Source organism: Ruditapes philippinarum, unplaced genomic scaffold (genome assembly GCF_026571515.1).
Source record: "Ruditapes philippinarum isolate M1 unplaced genomic scaffold, ASM2657151v2 ctg927_1_1_1_1, whole genome shotgun sequence".
NCBI lineage: Eukaryota > Metazoa > Mollusca > Bivalvia > Venerida > Veneridae > Ruditapes > Ruditapes philippinarum.
This window is the reverse complement of record NW_026865196.1, coordinates 40,109-61,763: the sequence shown is the minus strand read 5'-3', so window position 1 is coordinate 61,763 and position 21,655 is coordinate 40,109. Positions and strand designations below refer to the sequence as shown.

The window sequence follows — 21,655 nt, the reverse complement described above, 5'->3', positions numbered from 1 at the left end:
AATGTTACCCTGTCTTTGATGAATTTAAGCTTCGCACCAAATTCAATAGGTTTTCCTAACTACATAAAAGTAAGTAAAACTAACATATACCAGATAATGACATTGCAAACACGCTATATTTACGACAAATATTTGTAAACATCGCAGTTATTATTCTTGTATTTATAAAACTGCCATAACATGTCGAGAAAATGTTTGCCAGTTATTTCAATCAAGTATTCAAACATTAATGAGATTCAAGTCATAAATTTCTATTGATTATGTAACATTTCACAATGTAAATGTTCAAACATGATGTGGAAGATAATCAAAGCAAAATACAATATTAAATCTATTTATATACCGGTAGGCTGCAAAACTTATATTGTTAAAGCATTTGTTTTCCATTCTATGAATCCTGTACACACTTGTATCTGGAATTTACTTTTCTAAGATTAGCAAAAGCAACATGCTTACATTTTTTTATGAAAACTTCAATATAATAAAACTTTGTTAAATAACTTTGTCAATTATACTTATAAAATGTTCAACCTAACTTAATAAAGGCACACTGGAAACATGGAAAAAATGTCACTTAAATTCTGATATTGTTCAGATTTCTGATATAAGATTAATATACTTTCTGTTTGATTTTTTTAAATTTGTTTTATCATTTTCTGGAGATGTCTGCTTTAACATGGGGAACCTACTTAAACGATGTGCATTTCAGTGAACAATAATTATGAAATTGGTGTTTAAGCCAAAAGGATTCTATCTCATAAACATATGTCTCTTAAACTAATTCAGCTAAGAAAACAATGGTACCAAAGTGATCACAGATGTCAAAAACATGCAAAAAAAAAAAATAGTTTTCGTAAAAAAATAAAATTTCCACACAGTAACTAAAATTTCCACACAGTAACTATTACCTCTAATGTTTCTTGTGCTTCTTTTAACTTATGTACCAAAACAATACGTCTGTTTTCACTGTCATCTAAATTATCTTTCAAGTGCCGCAGTGAATGCTCGAACGGTCGCATCCGGTGCGACTGTGTGAGGAGTGGGTCGAGGTCTTGGGAGCTGGTCATTGGAAGACGTGTCATGGAGCGTGATCGGTTCATTCTCGGAGATAAACTGTTGTAATCGTCGGATAAATATAGCCCTGAGCGACTTTTTGATCTAAATGTTGAACTGAAATTAATAATAAATAATGTTTTAATAGAAAAAGGTTGTCTTAATTTTACTTAGTGTTTGTGTCTTTCATTCATTTCATTTCTTTTCAATGAAAAAAATTTGTCCAAGATTTTCAGCAATTTCTTTTATTAAGGCAATCAAAGACTTTTCTTGTTTTACAAACTTGCATGTCAGAAATCTTTTGAAAAAAATATATTCCCTAAGTATAGAGAACAAACACAAATTTTATCTATAAATCTTTGGGAAATCAAATAATTCTTTCTACATGTAACAGAAATTAGGCTCATAATAGACATGACCTTTCTTTAATTCATTCCCTGTAAAATCAAGCACAGGTGATTCTTTGTTACTTATAGAGTACCCTGGGTCGGCTGAGGTTTTTATGATATGGAAGGATTGGAAATATTTTTTCGAGAATTGTGGACCATTTGCTGTAATTTTTGCCAGAACAATAACTTTGATTGTGCAAAATTATCAAAACATGAAAAGCAAAAATTCTGAGTATACCTTTTCATTATCTTTTGCAAAATAGTGCAGAAATTGATCTATGTACAAAATTTAAAATTTCATGATTTTATGCACTTGGAACTTAAAACTTAAAAGTAATACAATTTAATCAAAATTTAGAAATAAATCATTTTCTTTTCTAAATTTTATAATATTATAAACAACTTACTTAAAACCACTGTCATCATCAGGAAACAACGAGAGCATAGAATCCTGTGGATTACCTCCCTTTAATGAGTTGAGGGATGTTCGCTCTGGACTGAGCTGCATCTGGGAACCGTAATACATTTCTCCGTTTTCTCGTGTTGGGAAGTGATCCAATTGGTCTCCTCTCTGAAAATGTAAAAAAATAAAGAATTGAAAGTCATGGTTTTCTCACTTTTTTTAACAAATGTCAGCAAGTTTCTTTAAAAGTGGTAAATTTCAGCATGTTAATACATTAAAGGCCCATTATGCCTTAGAAATGCCTTTATTTTCAATTTTCAGGAGATTCTGATAGTGTCCTGTTATCATTTCCAAAAAGTTACTCATTTCCTAATTACCTGACTTATCTTTTGATTCTGATGTTTTTTTAAAGTTAGTACAGTTATAGTAATTAAAAGAGCCGCGTCATGACAAAACCAACATAATGGGTTTGCGACCAGCATGGATCCAGACCAGCCTGCGCATCCGCGCAGTCTGATCAGGATCCATGCTGTTCGCTTACCAACTCTATTACAAGTAGAGAAACTGATAGCGAACAGCATGGATCCTGATCAGACTGCGCAGATGCGCAGGCTGGTCTGGATCCATGCTGGTCGCAAACCCATTATGTTTGTTTTGTCATGACGCGGCTCAAGTATTTTGTATGAAGTTAATGTAATACTTTGTTTACCTTTTGCTTCTTTTATGACAGGTTATTTCACCTTAAGCGCTACTTTATTCAGGTATCAAGCATCTGTAACATTCTCTCAAACCATTATAAAACGCATGCTTGCCCTTTCTAAAGAAGTACAATTTTTTAAGTTTCTGAGGCATATAGTGCCTTTTAGAATATTGGGAAGATTTATCCAATATATTAAATCTAACTTTTTTTCTAGATAATATAATAAACATAAAAATGTTTTTAAAGGCACATTAAGCCTTAAAGAAACAAATATGTTTTCTTTCTTAAGAAAGAGCTGACATGAGTTTTATAATGTTTAAATAAAAAATTTTTTAGAGTATGTTACATCGCAGCCTATCACCTAAAGAAAGAAGTGCTGAGTATAAAATTATTGCTATAAAAGGACCAGAAGTAGTATTTTGACTTCGATACAATAAAATACTAAATCAGTTTAACTTTACTTATTGCTAAATTAAATGCAATGAAAGCAAAAGATGGTTTGACTTACTGTAAACTATATCAGGATACCAAAGATAAAAAGATTTTGAGAAACAAAAATAAAAGAGTTTCTGAGGCACATGAGGCCTTTAACAATAAAACAAAGCCATATGTGTCTTTAAAGTGAGCTAGCTGAGTGAAAATATTTCTAATTTTGGGAATTGGTTAGTTCAAGGAATGATTTTAGAGTGCCTCGATCTATAAACCTTTAGTTTTGTACACAATAGAATTTTGATAAAGAATGTACATATCAAATTCATTTTTTTATTTTTAATGGGTCACCCATCCATACAAGTTAATATGAAACAAAAGAAAAATGTAACAAAAGTTACAGAAATGTATAAATATTCACAGTGCATGTGACATTTTGGGTGAAATTCGCAAAATATGACATAAATTACCATTTTTTTATCATTATCATCATACCTCATTACTAACAGCACAATCTGAGTTTCAGGGGTAACAATTAAAGCTTGAATGAATTTAAGTCAAAACACTCTAAATATGTAGAATTAAAACTTTGCAACTGCAACACTACTCAAACCTCGTATCTTTAATAATCCAAAAACAATTTATCAACTTTTAAACTCCAGAATGATATCATCAAACATATTATGTAAACAGCTCTTCGAGCTTAAACTCCAGCAAAGTCGGCAATTTATATCTCTATCTTATATATCACGTTTCTTCTATCTACACTAACAATCCATGCTAACAATCTACATTAACATACTTAAAGAAACACCTACATCAATATATAATGTCCACAAAATTCCATGTTTTCAAACGTGTTAAACAAACATTTAAATTCTATATCTTCGCCATAATACACAATTATCCATCAATAGCTCGCCAAATATTGACGGAAACAAGTACAAGAGTTATTCAGTTCTCAAATTTCCCTACGAAAAAGTTTCCGTTAAATCGAAAAATATCCCATTGACCTTTTTTTCATTCTATATAAAACAAGATCGTTCAGAAAACAGAAGTCTATATAGATATATATAAGGGTATATACAAAGCAATTTGAGCAATTTCAATCCATGCAAAAGTTAAGTACATGCGATCACAGTGTCAATAGACGTGGGTATTTACCTTTCAACAAAGGACATGATCAAATAAATATAATGATTTAAAACTCTCATTAAAACTGTCCTAAATCTTTTTTAAAATGTTAACAATTTCGCTGATCTTTTCAAATATTAAGCACTCTTGAAATCATTGAATTATTTTGATTTACACTCCATTTTTTTTCAGGGATTGTTCCAGGTAATAACTGGGTATAAACTCATCAATATTCTTTCTTCTTTCTGTTCATTTATTGTAGCATTTTGGTTGCAATTTTTAATTTTTTTTGTTTTGTTTGGTTTTACGGTGCACCGACACAGCATAGTCATATGGTGCCAAAACAGGAAAGATGATTTTGGGTAACTTCGGTTGTCAACGCCTAGGGTCAAAACCACTTTACCTGCTAGAGCCAAGATATATGCATAGACTCCAGTAATTCAAACCCATTTAGTGGCCTCTAATCAGGCAGGGATAAACAGTGGCTGCAATTCTGATGCCTTAACCTGTAAAGGCAACCCCTCAGACACAATGGGTTTACAAAAAAATATTTTTTTGTTTTATTTTCTTCTTTTTTTTTCAAAGCTAGTATTTATACACAAATGCTGCATTTGGGAACTTTAACTTATAAAATGGGCTTGTCATACTTCAAACTTTCTAGTGTCTAGAATTTTATATAGATGTTTCGCATGAACCTTTTGAAGATATAGCAAAACTGGGGACATTCATTATTCAACAGAACAAAGCTAACATCAAAAACATTCAAGAAATATAGGAACTTTTTTTTGTGACTATAGGAGGATAATGTTTCACTTTAACTTACTATTTTCTCACTCACAAAGTCAAATACATGTCAATGATATTGCAAAAATAAACTAAAAACTTCAGACTTTCCATTCATGTAAATTTTTACTTATATCAAAATGCATTGTATGAGCAAAAATATGGCATCTGAATTTTTTTGGGGGGATGGCGCACCAACACAAGTTAGGTCATATGGCGCTGAGGCAGAAAAGATGACCTTGGCTATAACCTCTATGTTACAAACTTTAAACAAAACCACCTTCCTTGCTGGAGCTAAGAGATGTTAAGTTGAACCCATTTATTTTCCTCGTCTATACTGTATCCATCCCCAAATTTCATAAATGAAAAGTTCCAAAATTGAAGTGGGTCAAGTCAATATCAGAAAATCCACAGGTTAAGTGTTTAAACTGTAAATTGAAGCTTCTTCAGCTAGAATACCAAGCATGCTATATTCAAAATGTTACAGATCAAAAATGTTAAAAGCCGAATGGTATTTTTACTGGTAATTAGTAACATTTGTTTGATTTTAAGGTCACCTCAGTTCAAAGCTCTACACCACACCTAGCTATAATACCATCAAGCTAATAGACTGTTTAAATAACTTCTTAAAAGAGGTAAATATAACAACTTGAATAGGGCATTTTTTTAATATCATAAATGGAAGTAATACAATAATTTCACTTGACAATGTCTGAAGTAATTTGCCCGTTATTTAGAAAACGACTTTGTCGCAAACCAACGAAAAACCATTTGATATATACCTCTATCAGCAAGTTTACCTTATCCAAACAAACGCCAAAAAGCACGAAACTATTCAATTGATTGAATTTATGAAAACCAGTAGGTCCAACTGTTTAATGCCTTTGAAGTGGATACTAGAGTGTAAATCAAAACTTACAGGGCTTTATTTTACTTACGGTAAAAATATTAAGATGTTATATAGGAAAACAGAAGGATTCCTTGATGTTTGCTTTATTAAGTTATTATCTATCTGACAAAACAAATCAAAGTACACAAAGTTATTCCTGGTTAAAGGCCTTCCCTTACCAACATTAGTTGAACCTCCCACCAGTTGTGTCTCACTTTGCCGTCACTAAAACTCACATATCATGTGACTAAATGGGGAATTTGGAATGTTACACAAACACAAAATAAAACTTCATAAAATAGAAATCTGATTCACGAAAATCATTTTTAAAAACATTTAAAATTTTATAACACAGACATAAAAAGAATATTCTAAAAATAAAGTTGTGGCAAATTTTTAACAAATTTTGTAAAAACAAATTAAAATAATGACTTTCTTTCATGCCTGTTGCTTTAAATCAGCAAATACAAAATAATAAATATATATAACATTCATGGTTTTAATTAAGTCATGCAATTATTTAAAATCGATCTAAAATTTATGATTCAAAATTCATTTTCCATACAGGAGTATACGGAATCAATTACCACCACTCCGTTCTCTATAACATTAGAATTCAATAAACCACTCTTAATACATATCTAATATGGTGTAAACTTTCCAACTGACATTCATTAGGGTAAATAATTAAACCAAGAAATTGAAAGGGCACCATTTTGAAATATTACCATGTCAAAAAGAAAGAATGTTGTCAAAATATCGGTATCGATCAGGCTTTTAGAATACGGAAAAAATATACTACCTATCTGATTTCGTATGATAATAAAAGATAAAAGCCTTGAATAAATAATTTATATCATGCATTCCTGGAGGGAAATTATCTTGTGTGCTTTACAAAAGATGTCATAATTGAAGTAATCATTTAACTTCGTATAGCCTTCAAGTGTTCAATCTTGTAAAGCAATACTTTAACAACAGTCTTTAAAGTCTCCCGCATTTGTTGTGGCTTGCAAAATTTTTATCAATATTATTACTTATAAAAATAATCTAGATCCTAGATTGCAGACAGGTGTTATTAAACTGACAGACCTATTTTGAATTTAAAAACATCAAAATTTTAACATGATCAACCCAGAGAGCCGATTTACTAGAAACCAAAATTTAATGCTGTCGTCAACTTTCTTTAACCCACCACACCCCTCCTCACCTCTCTTCCACCAATCCGCAAACCCCGGACAGTGTGGATGACAGTGGAAAAAATACGCCAAGTTTCAACATCTGTCCTACACTGTTAGATTAATGTGGCTGTTTCGCTTTGGTGCCAAAATAACATAGGATATTTCCAAATCACAATACTGGGACATCATTTTATCATGTCACTTGCGCAAGATTTCATTAACTGGTGCATTATATATTACATGACATAGTGTCAAGTTAAACTGTATAGACATAAATACTGGTCTTGGTTCGTACCATTGATAAGTCATATTCACTATAAAAAAAGCTTAGGTATCATTATTTAGTGGCATAAATGAAAGATTGAAATGAAATTCAAAACTGATCTGATTTTACTAGCTATTAAAATTGTTTGCCCTAATTACATGATCTGATCTTATGCAGGCTTAGATTTGTAAAAGATTAATTTCAGCATATAATAATTATACACATGACATTGTAATCTCAGACTATAAAATCTCCTGTATGAATAAATTTTTGTCAGTTCATTCAAATACCAATTTTCAATTCATTTACAGAAATTTACATGCATTATACTTATTTTATTACATGTTTTGCAGTCGATTACTGAATTATAACGGTTAATAATATTCTGATAATTTCACAGTAATGATTACCAAATATAATTTCACAGTAGCCGAACTATATTTGGCGTAAAAATAAAATATTTATCATCAATGAATGTTTTTTTCAGCGGAAATGTAGTCAATCATAATAAAAAATGTACGTGATAACTGTAGTTCGTAAATATTTACGAACGTTGTGCTGAAAAACATCTAAAATCTAAAAATAATCATGGAATTATATTTTGCTTCAACATTGTGACGTCATTATTTGATGACGTCATGAAGATAAGAGCATGACGCTACGCGGCAAAAATCAGTAAAATGGTGTAAAAATCGTTAAAAATCATGAAATAAACAGAAAATTTGTTTGTTTTACATGTAAGATCAAATAATATTTCACTCGTGAACCCCAGCTATTATATTTTCACTCGTGGCTACGCCTCTTGTGGAAAATATTGCATCTGGTGTTCACTCGGTGAAATGTTTTTCGATCTTACACTGAAACAAACAAATATCCTCTATATCTTACTAATTTTTTATTGGTTTTGCAGGAAATTTACATGTATTTTATTATTATACCAAATTTCTTTTATTCTTTTTACAGGAATTTACAAGTATTTTATTATATCATACCAATTTTCTATTTGTTTTGCAGGAATTTACATGTATTTTATGGGATCACACTGATCTTTCATAAACTGGCCGGTTTTATGAAGGAATTCTGACCTCTGTAAACCATGGTAAGAAGAAAGTGGTTCAAAATTTCCACCCTTAGCCATTATACATGTATATAGAATTGAATGAACAATGTCATCTAAAATTTGCTTTACCTAAATAGCTATCACTTTCAATCTTGCAATAATTAATAATCATTTCATTTATAAATATAGACTTGTAAAGAAATGGACAGGCCCTGTCTTTTGTTGGTGCAGAGAATTTAAATTGATATTATTATTTTACATTCTCACAACACTTTTGGACATAAACAAAACTGGTGTTGAATCAAGGACAGGTTTGAATCTTAATATAGTACACCCAATGATAAACAAATCTTGGCATAAACATCATCCTTTAGCACAGTAAGCACAGTCACATAAAACGTAAAACAATTCAGAATTAATCTCTAAACAAGTATCAATTGATTATTTGCGTATTATGTTCTATATATAGATCAATCAAGAATTTCTAACCTCTATGTCATTCCAATCTCTTAACCGTTTAGTAAACATAATTTCTGTAATGAAAACCGTAATAACACTCGTAACAGGGAAAATCGCTTCGATCCAGACTCACGTTTTTTGTTTAGATTTCAATACATTGATCATCTCCATATCCGCTTTTAAAATACACAATATTTACAAAAATTAAAATATCAATAAAAAACGCCATTACTTCATTTACGAGTTTGTTTTACTATAATATTAAGTGTAACAATTTTGAACGCCTTTTGACATGCCATGCAAACACAAAACAATGGCACGATACACACTCCTATTGTTTTTTTTATTTATTTATATTGTTCACAAGTCATTAGATATGCCTTTGTTAACTGAACTGTATTGTCAAATATCAAATACCAAAACATTGGCACTATACTGTTTTAGTTCAATAATTATTCAATTATGAAATAATGAATAAGCCAATTCCATCTTAAGTCAATTTTTGAAATAGCTTTATTACGCAGCAAAAATGCTTTAACTTAACTGCTTAGTAAATCATGACATGATTTGGTCCTTAATGCTTTTAACATGCTGAATCTTGAATTTGTCTAGCTTCTCCTTATTGAACTGTCCAGAGGTGGTCAGTCATCAGTATGATAGAGACTGGTCAGACCAAATACTCAGATGTGCATTCTGGCCTGGCTCTATACTGGTGGCAAAGGTTTATTATTTCAGTTCCATATCGCATAATTGTAAACTATAACACTTATTTTACATTTGTTAAAAGATGATGTTGATATTGAAAATCTAGAAAAAGCACTTTCTTTGGCAGCTGTCAGTAGGGCAGCGTGGTCGACTATTCTCTCTGCTTGATAGCAAGACAAGAGTCTGGATAATGAAGAATTTTTTACGTTCAAAAAGTGCCAAAATTCTGTAAAAATCCAGGTTAAAGTTATGGGCCTTAGACAGTTGCATATTATGCTTTCAAACAAGTGTGCAAAGTTTCATCCCATTCCCTTCAGGAGTTTGTGTGATACCAACTTGCAAACAGTAACTTAACCAAATTGTGATGGGGCCATCAACATCAACAATGACACCTTGATAGGTACAATAGCTCTCCTTATTCTTCATTCAAATAGTCAAGCTAAAAGTCAGATATTAGGAAAATAGTTGAAAATCAAGATAATGTTAATAGGATTTGGTATAAACAAAAGTTATTTTTAAGTATAAACAAAAGTTATGCAAAAGAATAAAATAGGTAAAATAAATGGGAGGAAGGCATGTTGGCATGTTCTATGGAAAATTAATATCATATTAAACTTTCTAAGATTCAATGTTCATAAAGATAGCTTGTCTCATTACCCAGTATCTTAAACCATCATCTATTTCTGTAATCAATATTCTTTAATTAATACAATATAACTGAACTGAACATTATTAGAATCCACTTAAGAATTTTGGTAGCTATAATATTTGGTAGCTATATATTGACAGTAAATAATATTAATATGTAATAACATAATTTTATTATTCTGATGAAGTGTAGATCAACACATTCTGTGGTACAAAACCCTCGTAATGGAATATTTCCCTCCCTATTTGATCACTTAATTAACCTATAAAGATACTGTGCCTATCTAAATGTACAAACCCCTTGAAGTGTTGCCGCTGCACTTTCATAGGGGTAAGGGAGAGCCGGTAACATTTCCCTGATGCATTTATGTTAACAAGTAGATAAAAAATAAGGCTTATAAGCAAAGTGCTTTTCTAGCTACAAGCAATTAATATAAACTGATGCAAGATTTATGTTATGGCAGATTGTAGATCTTTGATTATTCTTGCTATCTTTAAGTCATCTATAAAGCTTAAGTCCATTCTTAGTGCTCCAGACCAATTAGTGGGCACTTAGCACACATCATCTCAATTAGATAATAAACAAATGACCCTAAGTATTCCTAACATTCGGTTATCAAACAATAGTTTTCATGGTGGCATTGCTTATCTATTATCACATCTAATACACAAACAATTTTTACAATACAAGGGTTTCAACTATTTTATCATAAATCCAGTAACCAAGTTATTTCCCATGCAACATGTTAAAGACCACTGCCTTCAAACATTTGGTATTTTAATCTAACATTTCGGCCTGGTACTATCTAGACTATAAATAAAGCTGCTGACTTAAAGAAATGACCAAGATTTTCTTTAAAACATATAACAATCCCGCAAAAGCATTTTCCAACATGCATGTTATCTTTCCTATGACAAAACATATAATATTATATGATTAAGGTAAGCGGATAAAACTGGATTAAACTAACTAATTAAAAAAGGCATGGATGTTATAGTGTAATATTGGGTTAATGATAAAACAAGAACAAAAATAATTTCAAAAAGAAAATTTTTTTCACACTTACTCTGTCAAAGAAGTGATGGTACATTGTGGCTGAAATTAACGTAGACATAAGAAATTTTTTTTTCGTTGATCACTTCACTATCATACAAATATCGAATTCTCTAATTTATCAAATAATTTTATCTTAATAAGATAGTATCATTCTCTAACAAAATTAAGGTCCAAAATGAATAAAACAATCTACATTAAAAGGAATGAATTCTGACCGCTTTAGAGTCAAGTATGAGATTAAATTCAATATAATTCATAATATCACATTTAAATACTGATTACATGTAAATAATTCACATTTTTAGAATCACTCCACTGAACAAAGCATGTATTAAAAGCCAATGTAAAACAAAATCACTTTTAAATACTTACAAAACCAGAGTTATAAAGACATATACACCGAACAAAACTCTATCTATAATCCCTATGTTTATTTACGATACTTCAATAGATCTATCAGTAAGCCCAATAACAAGACCGAAAATTCCCTATCTCAAGTGTTGAAACAGACTCGACATTCGAGCGATAAATACCCATAAAAACTTATTGAAAAAATTCACGCTACCGATTCAATGGAAATACACAATCAACAAAATAAAATTCCATCGAGATATATACCAGACTAAATACATTAAGTAACGTCAAAATAAAAATGTTTTGCTAATAAAACCGTTTTTAAAAGCAATTGATTATTGGATCACACATCGAAAATTTTCAATTCGTTCAGCGGCTAATTTAATTGATTGCCATAAATGGTGTTGACAAAGAGATTACTGAACCCTGCATGAGAATAGAAAATAATGAAAACAATTTAATTATGACACAAAGAATATCTCACTTAAGTATAAGTAAAGCAATTTATTCTAAATTCAGATCGAGATATAAAAAAATCCAAGCCAGTCCTTCAATTGAATAGGCTAACAAGGCCATTTTATTAAAAACAAATTTGTATGATCTTTTGATTTCAAAAAAAAAGAAGATAAAGTTTAAGCATAATTAATATCTCTATTTTGATGGAAGTTTTAAGCTACCATATGATTGTACTTGAATCACTTGCAAGTCCACTTCCTGATACTAAACACTGAAACTGGTACCATGACTATTAGGAAACATGGTTGTGACAACAGTAAGGGCTCAAACCAGTGACCCTAAGGCTGAGAGACAGACCCCTTAACCACAAAGTCACTGCTTGCATGCCATTTAATAATTAAATTTCTGCTTTGCCTGAAATGTTCTAATCACCTTTAATTTATAAAATGATGAGCTGCGTAAAAATTTGATAAAAACTGAAAACTTTTTATTTTGTACTGCCTAAAAATGATGGTATATTCAACACTGAGTAGCGCCGCCCCGCCACCCCCCCCCCCCATTTTTAAAGGCAAATACAGGCTGTTTCCCCTTTGCCAAAAATACCTAAATGTTCCCCTATAAATGCCACTGTGCACATTTGTCACCAGTACCATGACTAAACAACAGCTGTTGTTGAAAAATCTAAAATTTATTGACTGAAAAAACATAAAAAAGCCCCTATAAGGTCAAATTGGCCCATAAAAATTTGGATGTTTAAAATTTCAATTTAAAATTTAAAAAATTTTATTTTTGGGTATTTTTTTTTTCCCTTTTTAAATTTTGTTGGTGTTAGATTTCAAATCTTCCCTTTCAGAATTATTTTGCTAAATTTCTCCCTTTCAGAGAGCCACAACGGTTGTTTTGAAAATTAAAAAAAAAATGTCACTGCTTTAGTAAAGGTTTAAAGTCTTTACTTCTATATCTACATACATACATGTATATAAATATACATGTATATATCAAAAATCATGGAATATGATGACAATAAAGACTCATTAATCAGTAATTTACATCTCTTATCAAATCCTATCATGTTTACACAAAATAAAACCTTTATAGAATTTAGAAGGTATAAAATCAAAACTTATCATCCCATGGTATAAATAACACATATCAATTTCTCATTTAAACTTCTGACACTGATGACAATAAAATCTTCCAAATTCCATTCTAAATCGTTTTTTGAAATTCTTATAAAAGGAATATGATGACATTAATTCACGGAAAATGACTCCTCAGTGCCCTTCAAAAATTGTGAACTTTTGCATTTTTTCCTGAATTGGGAAAAATTTTGCAATGATTCAGTGTCATATCCCAAATTAATGATCCTGAGGCTTTTTTGTTTACTCACTCAGTATTTTCTGTTTACTTACTCAGTACTTTCAGTTTACTAACAAGAACTGTCGGAGGACAGTAACGCTCGACTATTCGAAAAGTTGTCACAAGGGTGTTTAATCATGTATGATAATTACCTATATGAATGCATAAATTGTCCGAAAGGGTACAAAGGCTTTTTATTAAGATGTTTTATCAAGTAAATCACTGCTTTATTATTACAAATGCATAAAAGTGTTCCAAAAAAGGCACAAAAACTTCAGTAGTTATGGAGATACCAGCTTACAAGCAAAACTTTTACCAAGAATTTCTAAGCCGAAAAAGGGGCATAATTATGAAAAAAAAACAAATAAAGAGTTATAGGACTTGTGCCAATCATGTTAGATAATCACAGAGAACAAGTGTGTGAAGTTTCAATCCATTCCCTTCAGTAGTTATGGAGATACAGGCTTACACACAAAAACTTAACCAAGAATTTCTAAGTCGAAAAAGGGGCATAATTATACAAAGCAAATCAGAGTTATGGGACATGTGCCAATCATGTAAGATAATCACAGAGAACAAATGTGTGAAGTTTCAATCCATTCCCTTCAATAGTTATGGAGATACCAGCTTACACGCAAAAACTTAACCAAGAATTTCTAAGTCAAAAAAGGGGCATAATTATGCTTTGTTTGTTTCTTTGTTTGTTTCATTTTAAGCCTTTACCCAACAGTATTTCAGTCATATAGGCGGATAGTTTCCTAAAATCGTTCCTGGAGAGTTACACCAGTACTAGACTATCTTCCTCCGTGCTAAACTACCAAAGCATATCCCGGGGATCGAACCCATGCCAGAGAGGTAACTGGATTAGAAGTCATCGACTCTAACCCCTCGACCACGGAGGTGGTCTATGAAAAAAGCAAACCAGAGTTATAGGACTTGTGCCAATCATGTTAGATAATCACAGAGAACAAGTTTGTGAAGTTTCAATCCATTCCCTTCAGTAGTTATGGAGATACCAGCTTACACGCAAAAACTTAACCACAGGGACGCCGACGCCAACAAATGGAAGCTGCATTAGCTTGATTATTCTGCAAATAGTCGAGCTAAAAGTACTCATTTTTATTTGTTTGGGTCGTCAGACCAAACAAATAATGGTAGCGAAATTTCAGAGTCTAATGTTGTTAATTGCAAATGCCGAAAGTAGTCCACTTTTTTGAAGCGGTTACTTCCCTTTTGTATGTATATTAACGCCGAAAAATTCAGGGGAGACCTCTGCGTTAAGATGGTCAAAGACAGGCGCATTAATTTTCAAGCAAAGTAATTCCCGAGTGGTCGAAGATTTCTAATATTGTTTTATTGTATTTTTTGATCGAAAATAAGTAAATACAAAGTGGACATTCAATCTCTGACACAGAAGTTTACGACAAACCTAACAACAAGTAGTTCTCAAAACAGCTTAAATGAAAGAAATATTTTATTTAGTTACAAGTATCCAACAAATTACAACGCATTCAAAGTTAAACAATAGCGTTGGCTTATAGAATTGTCAATAAATGCACAATCACAAATTACGCGGATGAATATGATTTTATCAATGAAAATACTATTTTTAGCGATGTCGATTACCGAATACTACACAAACCGAGTAGTGGAATATATAGATTCTACATGTCGGACTGTTTGGGCGAGAAGATTTTCGCTAAAATATTTACTTCAATTTTAAACAACAGGTTTATCCTGAACAAAATACCTCGAAATTAATAAGGATTACAAACCCGAAATGCAATGGAAGTTCTAAATTTAGAATGACTTGATGTTATTCAGACTTTGTGTGTATAACTTCTCCGTGGTACAGTGGTAACGCGCTCGCTTAGTGAGTGAGAGGTCTCGAGTTCAAATCCCAGTCGAGGAAACTTTTTTTTTGTGTTAAATTCTTTTTTAAGTGTCTTTGTTAAGGAAGTAGCCATGATATGCAAGGATAAAGTGTGGCTGTCGTAAAAAATGAACATAAATGATTTTTTGATGCAACTCTAGTTATGCAGAATTCAGTATGTATCAAACTCAGGTGCCTTGCAAAATGAATTTTAATACATAAAAATAAACTTATACAGGAAAATGCAAACAGATATACAGTACGATTTAGATTGCAAAGATCAGAAAATACCACAGAACTTGCAGCCCTTTGATTCTTTTTAAATATACATGCTTATAGTAAGCTCCAGGATTATTTACATCTGTGTTAAACAACAGTTAAAGTCGTAACAAACCCTAATTTAGAATAATATGGTTTTCTTCAGGCCGTTCACATATAAATTCACCGTGGCTGAAGGGTTTTCGGGCTCGCTTAGGAAGCGAGAGGTCTGGAGTTCAAATCCCAGTAAAGGTAACTCTTTTTTTTCAAATTGTTAAAGTCAAATAAACATTGATTGAATATCAGTGTTGCAATTAGTCTTATAGCCAATTTACTACAATTAAAACGCTGGAAAGCATTGGTGGCACTATACATATAATCTCACAACCTGCACCTTTCTTACATTCTGAGACCCAAACAAATTCAGCGCCTTCTGTGCTTTGATTTTTTTCTGCTAACTTACTCAGTTTTTTTTCAGTTTACTTACTCAATTTTTTTCCAAGTTTACTTACTTGGCTATCCTTATTATTTAGATATATATTACTAGTAAAATAATTTTCTGTTTCAATTGCGATTTTTTCTTTATCCGACGAAAAAGGAAACTGACCTTCATTTGGAATATAACCAGATATAAATTATACAGTAACATAATATATATTATAAAAGACCAAAATAAACATTCAAACAATAAAGGGAACAAACTAGCAATATTTCTTTCTGTGTTTCAAAAATATATATCGAAATCAGTTACTTCCCCTTTTTATTGCAAGGAAAGACTAATAAATTTAAGAGAATTTAAAAGAAACACCATTTAAACAATAAACAAAACAATAAACAAATAGCAGTCGCAGACTGCCAAATCTTCCATTTTTAATGATGGTAATTTAGGAAATCCTTTTATGAATAAACCATCTTCTGTCTAATGTGTGGATTGAAGAAAATAAAAGATATCTTCTGTACAGTTTATAAACAACTTTATTTACACCACAAATAACAATGGAAGTCCAAGTTTAGATACAGAATGTAATTGTTGCCCTAAGGATATCCTTATTGCCTGGAAGTCCAGATCTAACTGATTTTAAAAATCAAACTTAAAAACCTCAGCTATCAAGATTTTGGAAGGACCAATGAAATATTCTTTTTTATCACTTAGTGATTGGTCAATTATCAAAGCTAATACTGATTGGACACTTGTCAAAGTTACTTTTATCTTAATGCCTATTAACACCATAATACAAAGGTAAACAATATGGTAAATATGGCTTAGATGTAGATTATTTAAGACATTCCTAAGTAAAGTGATTTTAACAAAGGAAACAATGTTGAGGTAAAAGAAGTAAAGCCTTAAAAACATCCAAACAAATATTTTTCAAATTCTTCAAACATCATTTTATGCAATTCTTCTTCATAAAAGCTCTCCCTTACTTATTTAACTTTGGTCCCCAAAGTTTAAAGAAGTTTTATATCATTACAGATGAAAAAAAAAATTCAATACAGTCCTAAACTTTGTTCCTTTTTTTTTTTACTTATAGTAACAAATTAATGATTTTTCTTTCTTTATCTCTGACATGCCGCATCCTTTGCATTGATTTCACATTCCAAATTTGGTAACAAGCTGATAACATAGTCTGAAATAACTGTTGGAGTCAGTTGCTTCTTACAAGTTCCAGTGAAGTGGTTTAATTTTTCACAGATCATACACTTAATTCCTTTAGCTCGACAGTCACTGCTTTTATGGAAACCATTACTACCACATCTTTTACATCTAAAATTTTTGATTCGATAATTCACAGCAGGGTCTTGAACATTACAGTATGAAAAGTTCAGCACACCTTGTAATTCTAATTTTGTTTGTTTAAAAACCTTGTCAAGCTTTAAAACGTACCCAATAAGGTCCCTAAGATATTTGAAGAGTTCGTCTCTTTGCTTTGTAATCTTTTTAATTTCCATATCAGCATTTTCTATTATCCCATGTAGTTCACTTGTTAAATCCTCATGTTGCGTTTGTTTCTGATTCAACAGTCGGTTTTCATTTTGTAAATTTGTTATTGTTTTTCGGCTCTCCTCAAGTTTTTGCTTTGTTTCCTCCAGTTTGCATTCTGCTCCTCTTGCTATTGTTAGATGACCAACATTTATTAAGTAGTTCTTTGGAAATAGTTTAAGAAGTTCCTCAGTTTCTATTCCATAAAACGGTAAATTTTGAAAGTTTTTTACTCTGATAAAGGTTGTCATTCTTTCTCTGTCTCTAAGTTTTTTAAGTTCTGTATATATGGAAGATTTACCTTTGAAATAACAATTCCTGGCATAGTGTCCACATTTATTACAATTGTAACACTTTGCTAGCGTAGCTTTACAGTTATTGACTGGATGAAGTAATCCACATCTTTTACACATTTGAATTGCCATTTCTATCTTCTAAGGGGAATTTAGTTAAGTCCAAATAATTGTAGAAAAATATTAACTCGCTTATTATTTCTGCATCCACATATAAATTCAATAAGTTCATGGATCGTCAGGTGAGCTAAGAAGTCACCTACCCGGATTCTCCACCAAAATTTTAATGATGGTAATTTAGGAAATCCTTTTATGAATAAACCATCTTCTGTCTAATGTGTGGATTGAAGAAAATAAAAGATATCTTCTGGTTTATAAACAACTTTATTTACACCACAAATAACAATGGAAGTCCAAGTTTAGATACAGAATGTAATTGTTGCCCTAAGGATATCCTTATTGCCTGGAAGTCCAGATCTAACTGATTTTAAAAATCAAACTTAAAAACAACAGCTATCAAGATTTTGGAAGGACCAATGAAATATTCTTTTTTATCACTTTGTGATTGGTCAATTGTCAAAGCTAATACTGATTGGACACTTGTCAAAGTTACTTTTATCTTAATGCCTATTAACACCGTAATACAAAGGTAAACAATATGGTAAATATGGCTTAGATGTAGATTATTTAAGACATTCCTAAGTAAAGTGATTTTAACAAAGGAAACAATGTTGAGGTAAAAGAAGTAAAGCCTTAAAAACATCCAAACAAATATTTTTCAAATTCTTCAGACATCTCTTTATGCAATTCTTCTTCATAAAACATTGACCAGGAAAAATGCTATTTAAAGAGGATAGTCCATTCTCATACACATTTACAATTAAATACACAACAAAGGGCAATAACCTAAAAGTACAAAAATGAGATGTGGGAGTTATTCCTCCATGACATTTCAAGCTGATATTTCTTAAGTGTTTTGAGTAATAGTCTTGACAAAACATAAGCATGAAAAATAATAGGGGCAATAATTGAAAAATTATGAAGTGAAGAGGTATGTTCTTTTGCTCTGCACTCCTCAACTTAAATTTATATAATAAAGTTTGTTAATACATTTTATGGATTTTGAAAATAATTTCAATTAAGCATGAAAAATAATAATAACCCCAAAATCATGAAGTGGATAGCAAATGTCATTCTTCTAACTGCATTCCACCAATAAAGTTTCAGATTAATATCTCTAAACTTTATGGCTTATGGTCCAAATAGAAATAATGCTAGAAAAATAGCCAATAAGTACAAAGTAATGGATGTTGTTATACTGGTTCACTGCAGTCCTCTTCAATGAGACCTATTGGCACATGACATTTCAAGATGATATCTCAAATACTGTTTGAGTTATGACCATGACAAAAATATGCAAAAATAACAAAGGGCAGTAACTCAAAAAATATGATATGGAGGGGTATCATTCTTATAAACTGCAGTCTTACTTTAAGTTGATGCCTCATGTAACTTTATGTACAAACAAAATTAAGTATGAAAATAACAAAGGACAAAGGGCAACAACTCCAAAATTATGACATGAAAATTTATCATTCTTTTGCACTGCACTTCTTAGGGCCAGCAAAATCTGAAGTTGACTTACTAGTCTGTTTTTCTCAGAAGCGTTTCTCAACTTGTCTGTAACACATCTATATAATATAGTAAATTATTGTCCGTAAAAGCTGTGGGACAACCTGGGCAATACGGACAATTGATTTTGCCGCCCCTGCTTCTCCTCCAGGAGTTAATGCTTCATTTCATACACTTTTCCATTATAATTCAGACAAAAATTTAAAGCATGAAAAATAGGATAATAACGAAATTATTAAGATAGGTATATTTATCAAACTGCTCTGCACTACCAGTGATTTTTCATCTTATATAACAGAGGACTATAAAGGGCCTCTTCCCAATAGGAATTTTCTTTACAATCATGCAGTTTTCCCAAGTCAAAAGTTACACCTGCTTTTTTACTTCCCGAAATAAGCAATAATTCTTCCCAAAATCAAGAGGCTAAGGCCTTTCCCAATAACGCAAGACAAATCAATGACTCCTCAACATGCTCAATGAGATTAATTTTGAAGCTGATATCTCAAATACATTTCAGTACATGTTCCAGATATATGTGGGACGGATGGATGGACTAAGACTATTTTCATATCCCCAATTGATGCCTTTTTGGCATGATAATACTTGATTGTTGTACATGTATTTACTCTAACCAAATGCTGGAGATGATAAATATAGGTTACACATAATTGCATGATGTATTACACAAATCTTACCAAATAAAAATTGACTGATAAAATATTTTACAATTTCTAAAAAATGTAAACTGAAACTAGCTTTGTATGAAAACTGTTATTCTCAATTAAATTCCCATGGGGCCTACAATCTCTGGAATTTTGTAGGTCCAAAATGGATTTTTACACAATAAGGCTGGGTGCAAGTTTAATTTTGCAGACTAATGCAGTCTGACCGGGACTCGAACGTGGTATCCTTGGAATACCATAGACCGCAGCTCTACCTATTGATCTACATTGTGTATCCGACAACTTGCACAATATCTCCCTATAATAGTGAACAGTTCTGAACCGTGACATTTAGTTATACATTTGAACTTAACTCTATTACAACTTAACAAACCAAACCCATTGTTGCTTTTGAAGAGACTTTTTTTTTACATTAACCATTTTTTAGTCATTTCGCGACTGTCCGTAAATCTAGCTGGCTTTTCTAAATAATTAAACAGTCACTACAAATTTCTCAACAAGCAACATGATAAAATCTTCAGTTGACATTGCAGAATTGTAGTTTCCTTTGTAACTTAAGCACCCAAAGGTGAAAAAAGTCTAGACCAGTTCCTGCAAGACATATAGAGCTGCAATATGTCTACGTCTCCACAAGGGGTTGTCAAGTTAGACAGACATATTAGTTATTTAATAATTTTCTGTGCAATAATATACCGGTGATGAAGTAAATTATTGACATGAAAAATAATCCTATACAAAATATTTTTATCAAGCGTAACAAAAGTTGCTTGGCGAATTTATACTATATTATCAACGTATTATACAAATGAGTAACTACTTTCATCATTTTTAACACTTTGGTAAAGTATACTTACTAATATAATTTCTGAGAACGACGAAAGTGATAGACAAAAACTTGCACGGACACCGCTGTCAACGACGCCAAAACTCCCGCGACCCTTCCTATTTGACTATGAAGTACTTCCAGTAGAACTGTTTTAGAATGAAAAATTAAACATATTGAAGCTAAAAATGTCCCATTATTTCACTTGGAGTGGGTGTTTATGTTTGTCAAAGCCAAAAATAAATTTTAATTCAAAGCACCCGCTCTGTCCGAAAACTTGTTGAAATCGCGATGAAAATTCCAAATTTCATTGGTCCATTCTTTACTCGTGTAATAAGCGACACGTTTACATTTTCTCATGAGCACTTGTGTCGTTAAAGTCTTAAAGAAGTCTTAAAATTATATTGTCAAAATATACACACAATGGTCAAAAAAGTTCGCCTGAAAATTTACGAGATCTACATTAAAATTTTTAAACAACTATCGATGACATATTGTAGATAAAATTATGCTATATAAACCAGAAGAGCGGGATTCTATTTTAGTGACTTACTTAATCAAAACAAAAGTTCAAGTTTCTTTTTGTGTACAGCAAAAACTTCCATTTTTATATAGGCAATTTCAATATTATAAAGCGTGATAAATAAATAAATGCTATATAGTATGCATAATCATGTTATAAAAATAGATCTATATGATACATAGGCTATAACTTGTAATTACTTTTCATCGCCATTAAGAATACAGTATACATGTATATACGAATTGATAAAGCATAATTTACACCCCTA

At 31.3% G+C, this 21,655-nt stretch overlaps 1 protein-coding gene across 5 annotated transcripts in view; it reads right to left on the bottom strand.

Annotated features, from left to right (window-relative positions):
• LOC132728151 (flagellar attachment zone protein 1-like) overlaps positions 1 to 21,168 on the bottom strand; it is a 154,176-nt gene extending 133,008 nt beyond the window's left edge. For 2 of the 5 annotated variants that reach the window (XM_060713780.1, XM_060713781.1), the window contains exons 1-3: positions 8,773 to 8,936; positions 1,850 to 2,013; positions 909 to 1,170 (exon numbers count right to left, since the gene is read on the bottom strand). In XM_060713780.1, the coding sequence (XP_060569763.1) occupies positions 909 to 1,170; positions 1,850 to 2,013; positions 8,773 to 8,811 (465 nt within the window). In that variant the 5' untranslated portion in view covers positions 8,812 to 8,936. Of the gene's footprint in view, positions 1 to 908; positions 1,171 to 1,849; positions 2,014 to 8,772; positions 8,937 to 11,162; positions 11,192 to 20,895 lie in introns of those variants that run through there. The other 3 variants (XM_060713779.1, XM_060713782.1, XM_060713783.1) reach the window with 3 other exon arrangements.
• Between the last annotated feature and the right edge of the window lie 487 nt (positions 21,169 to 21,655).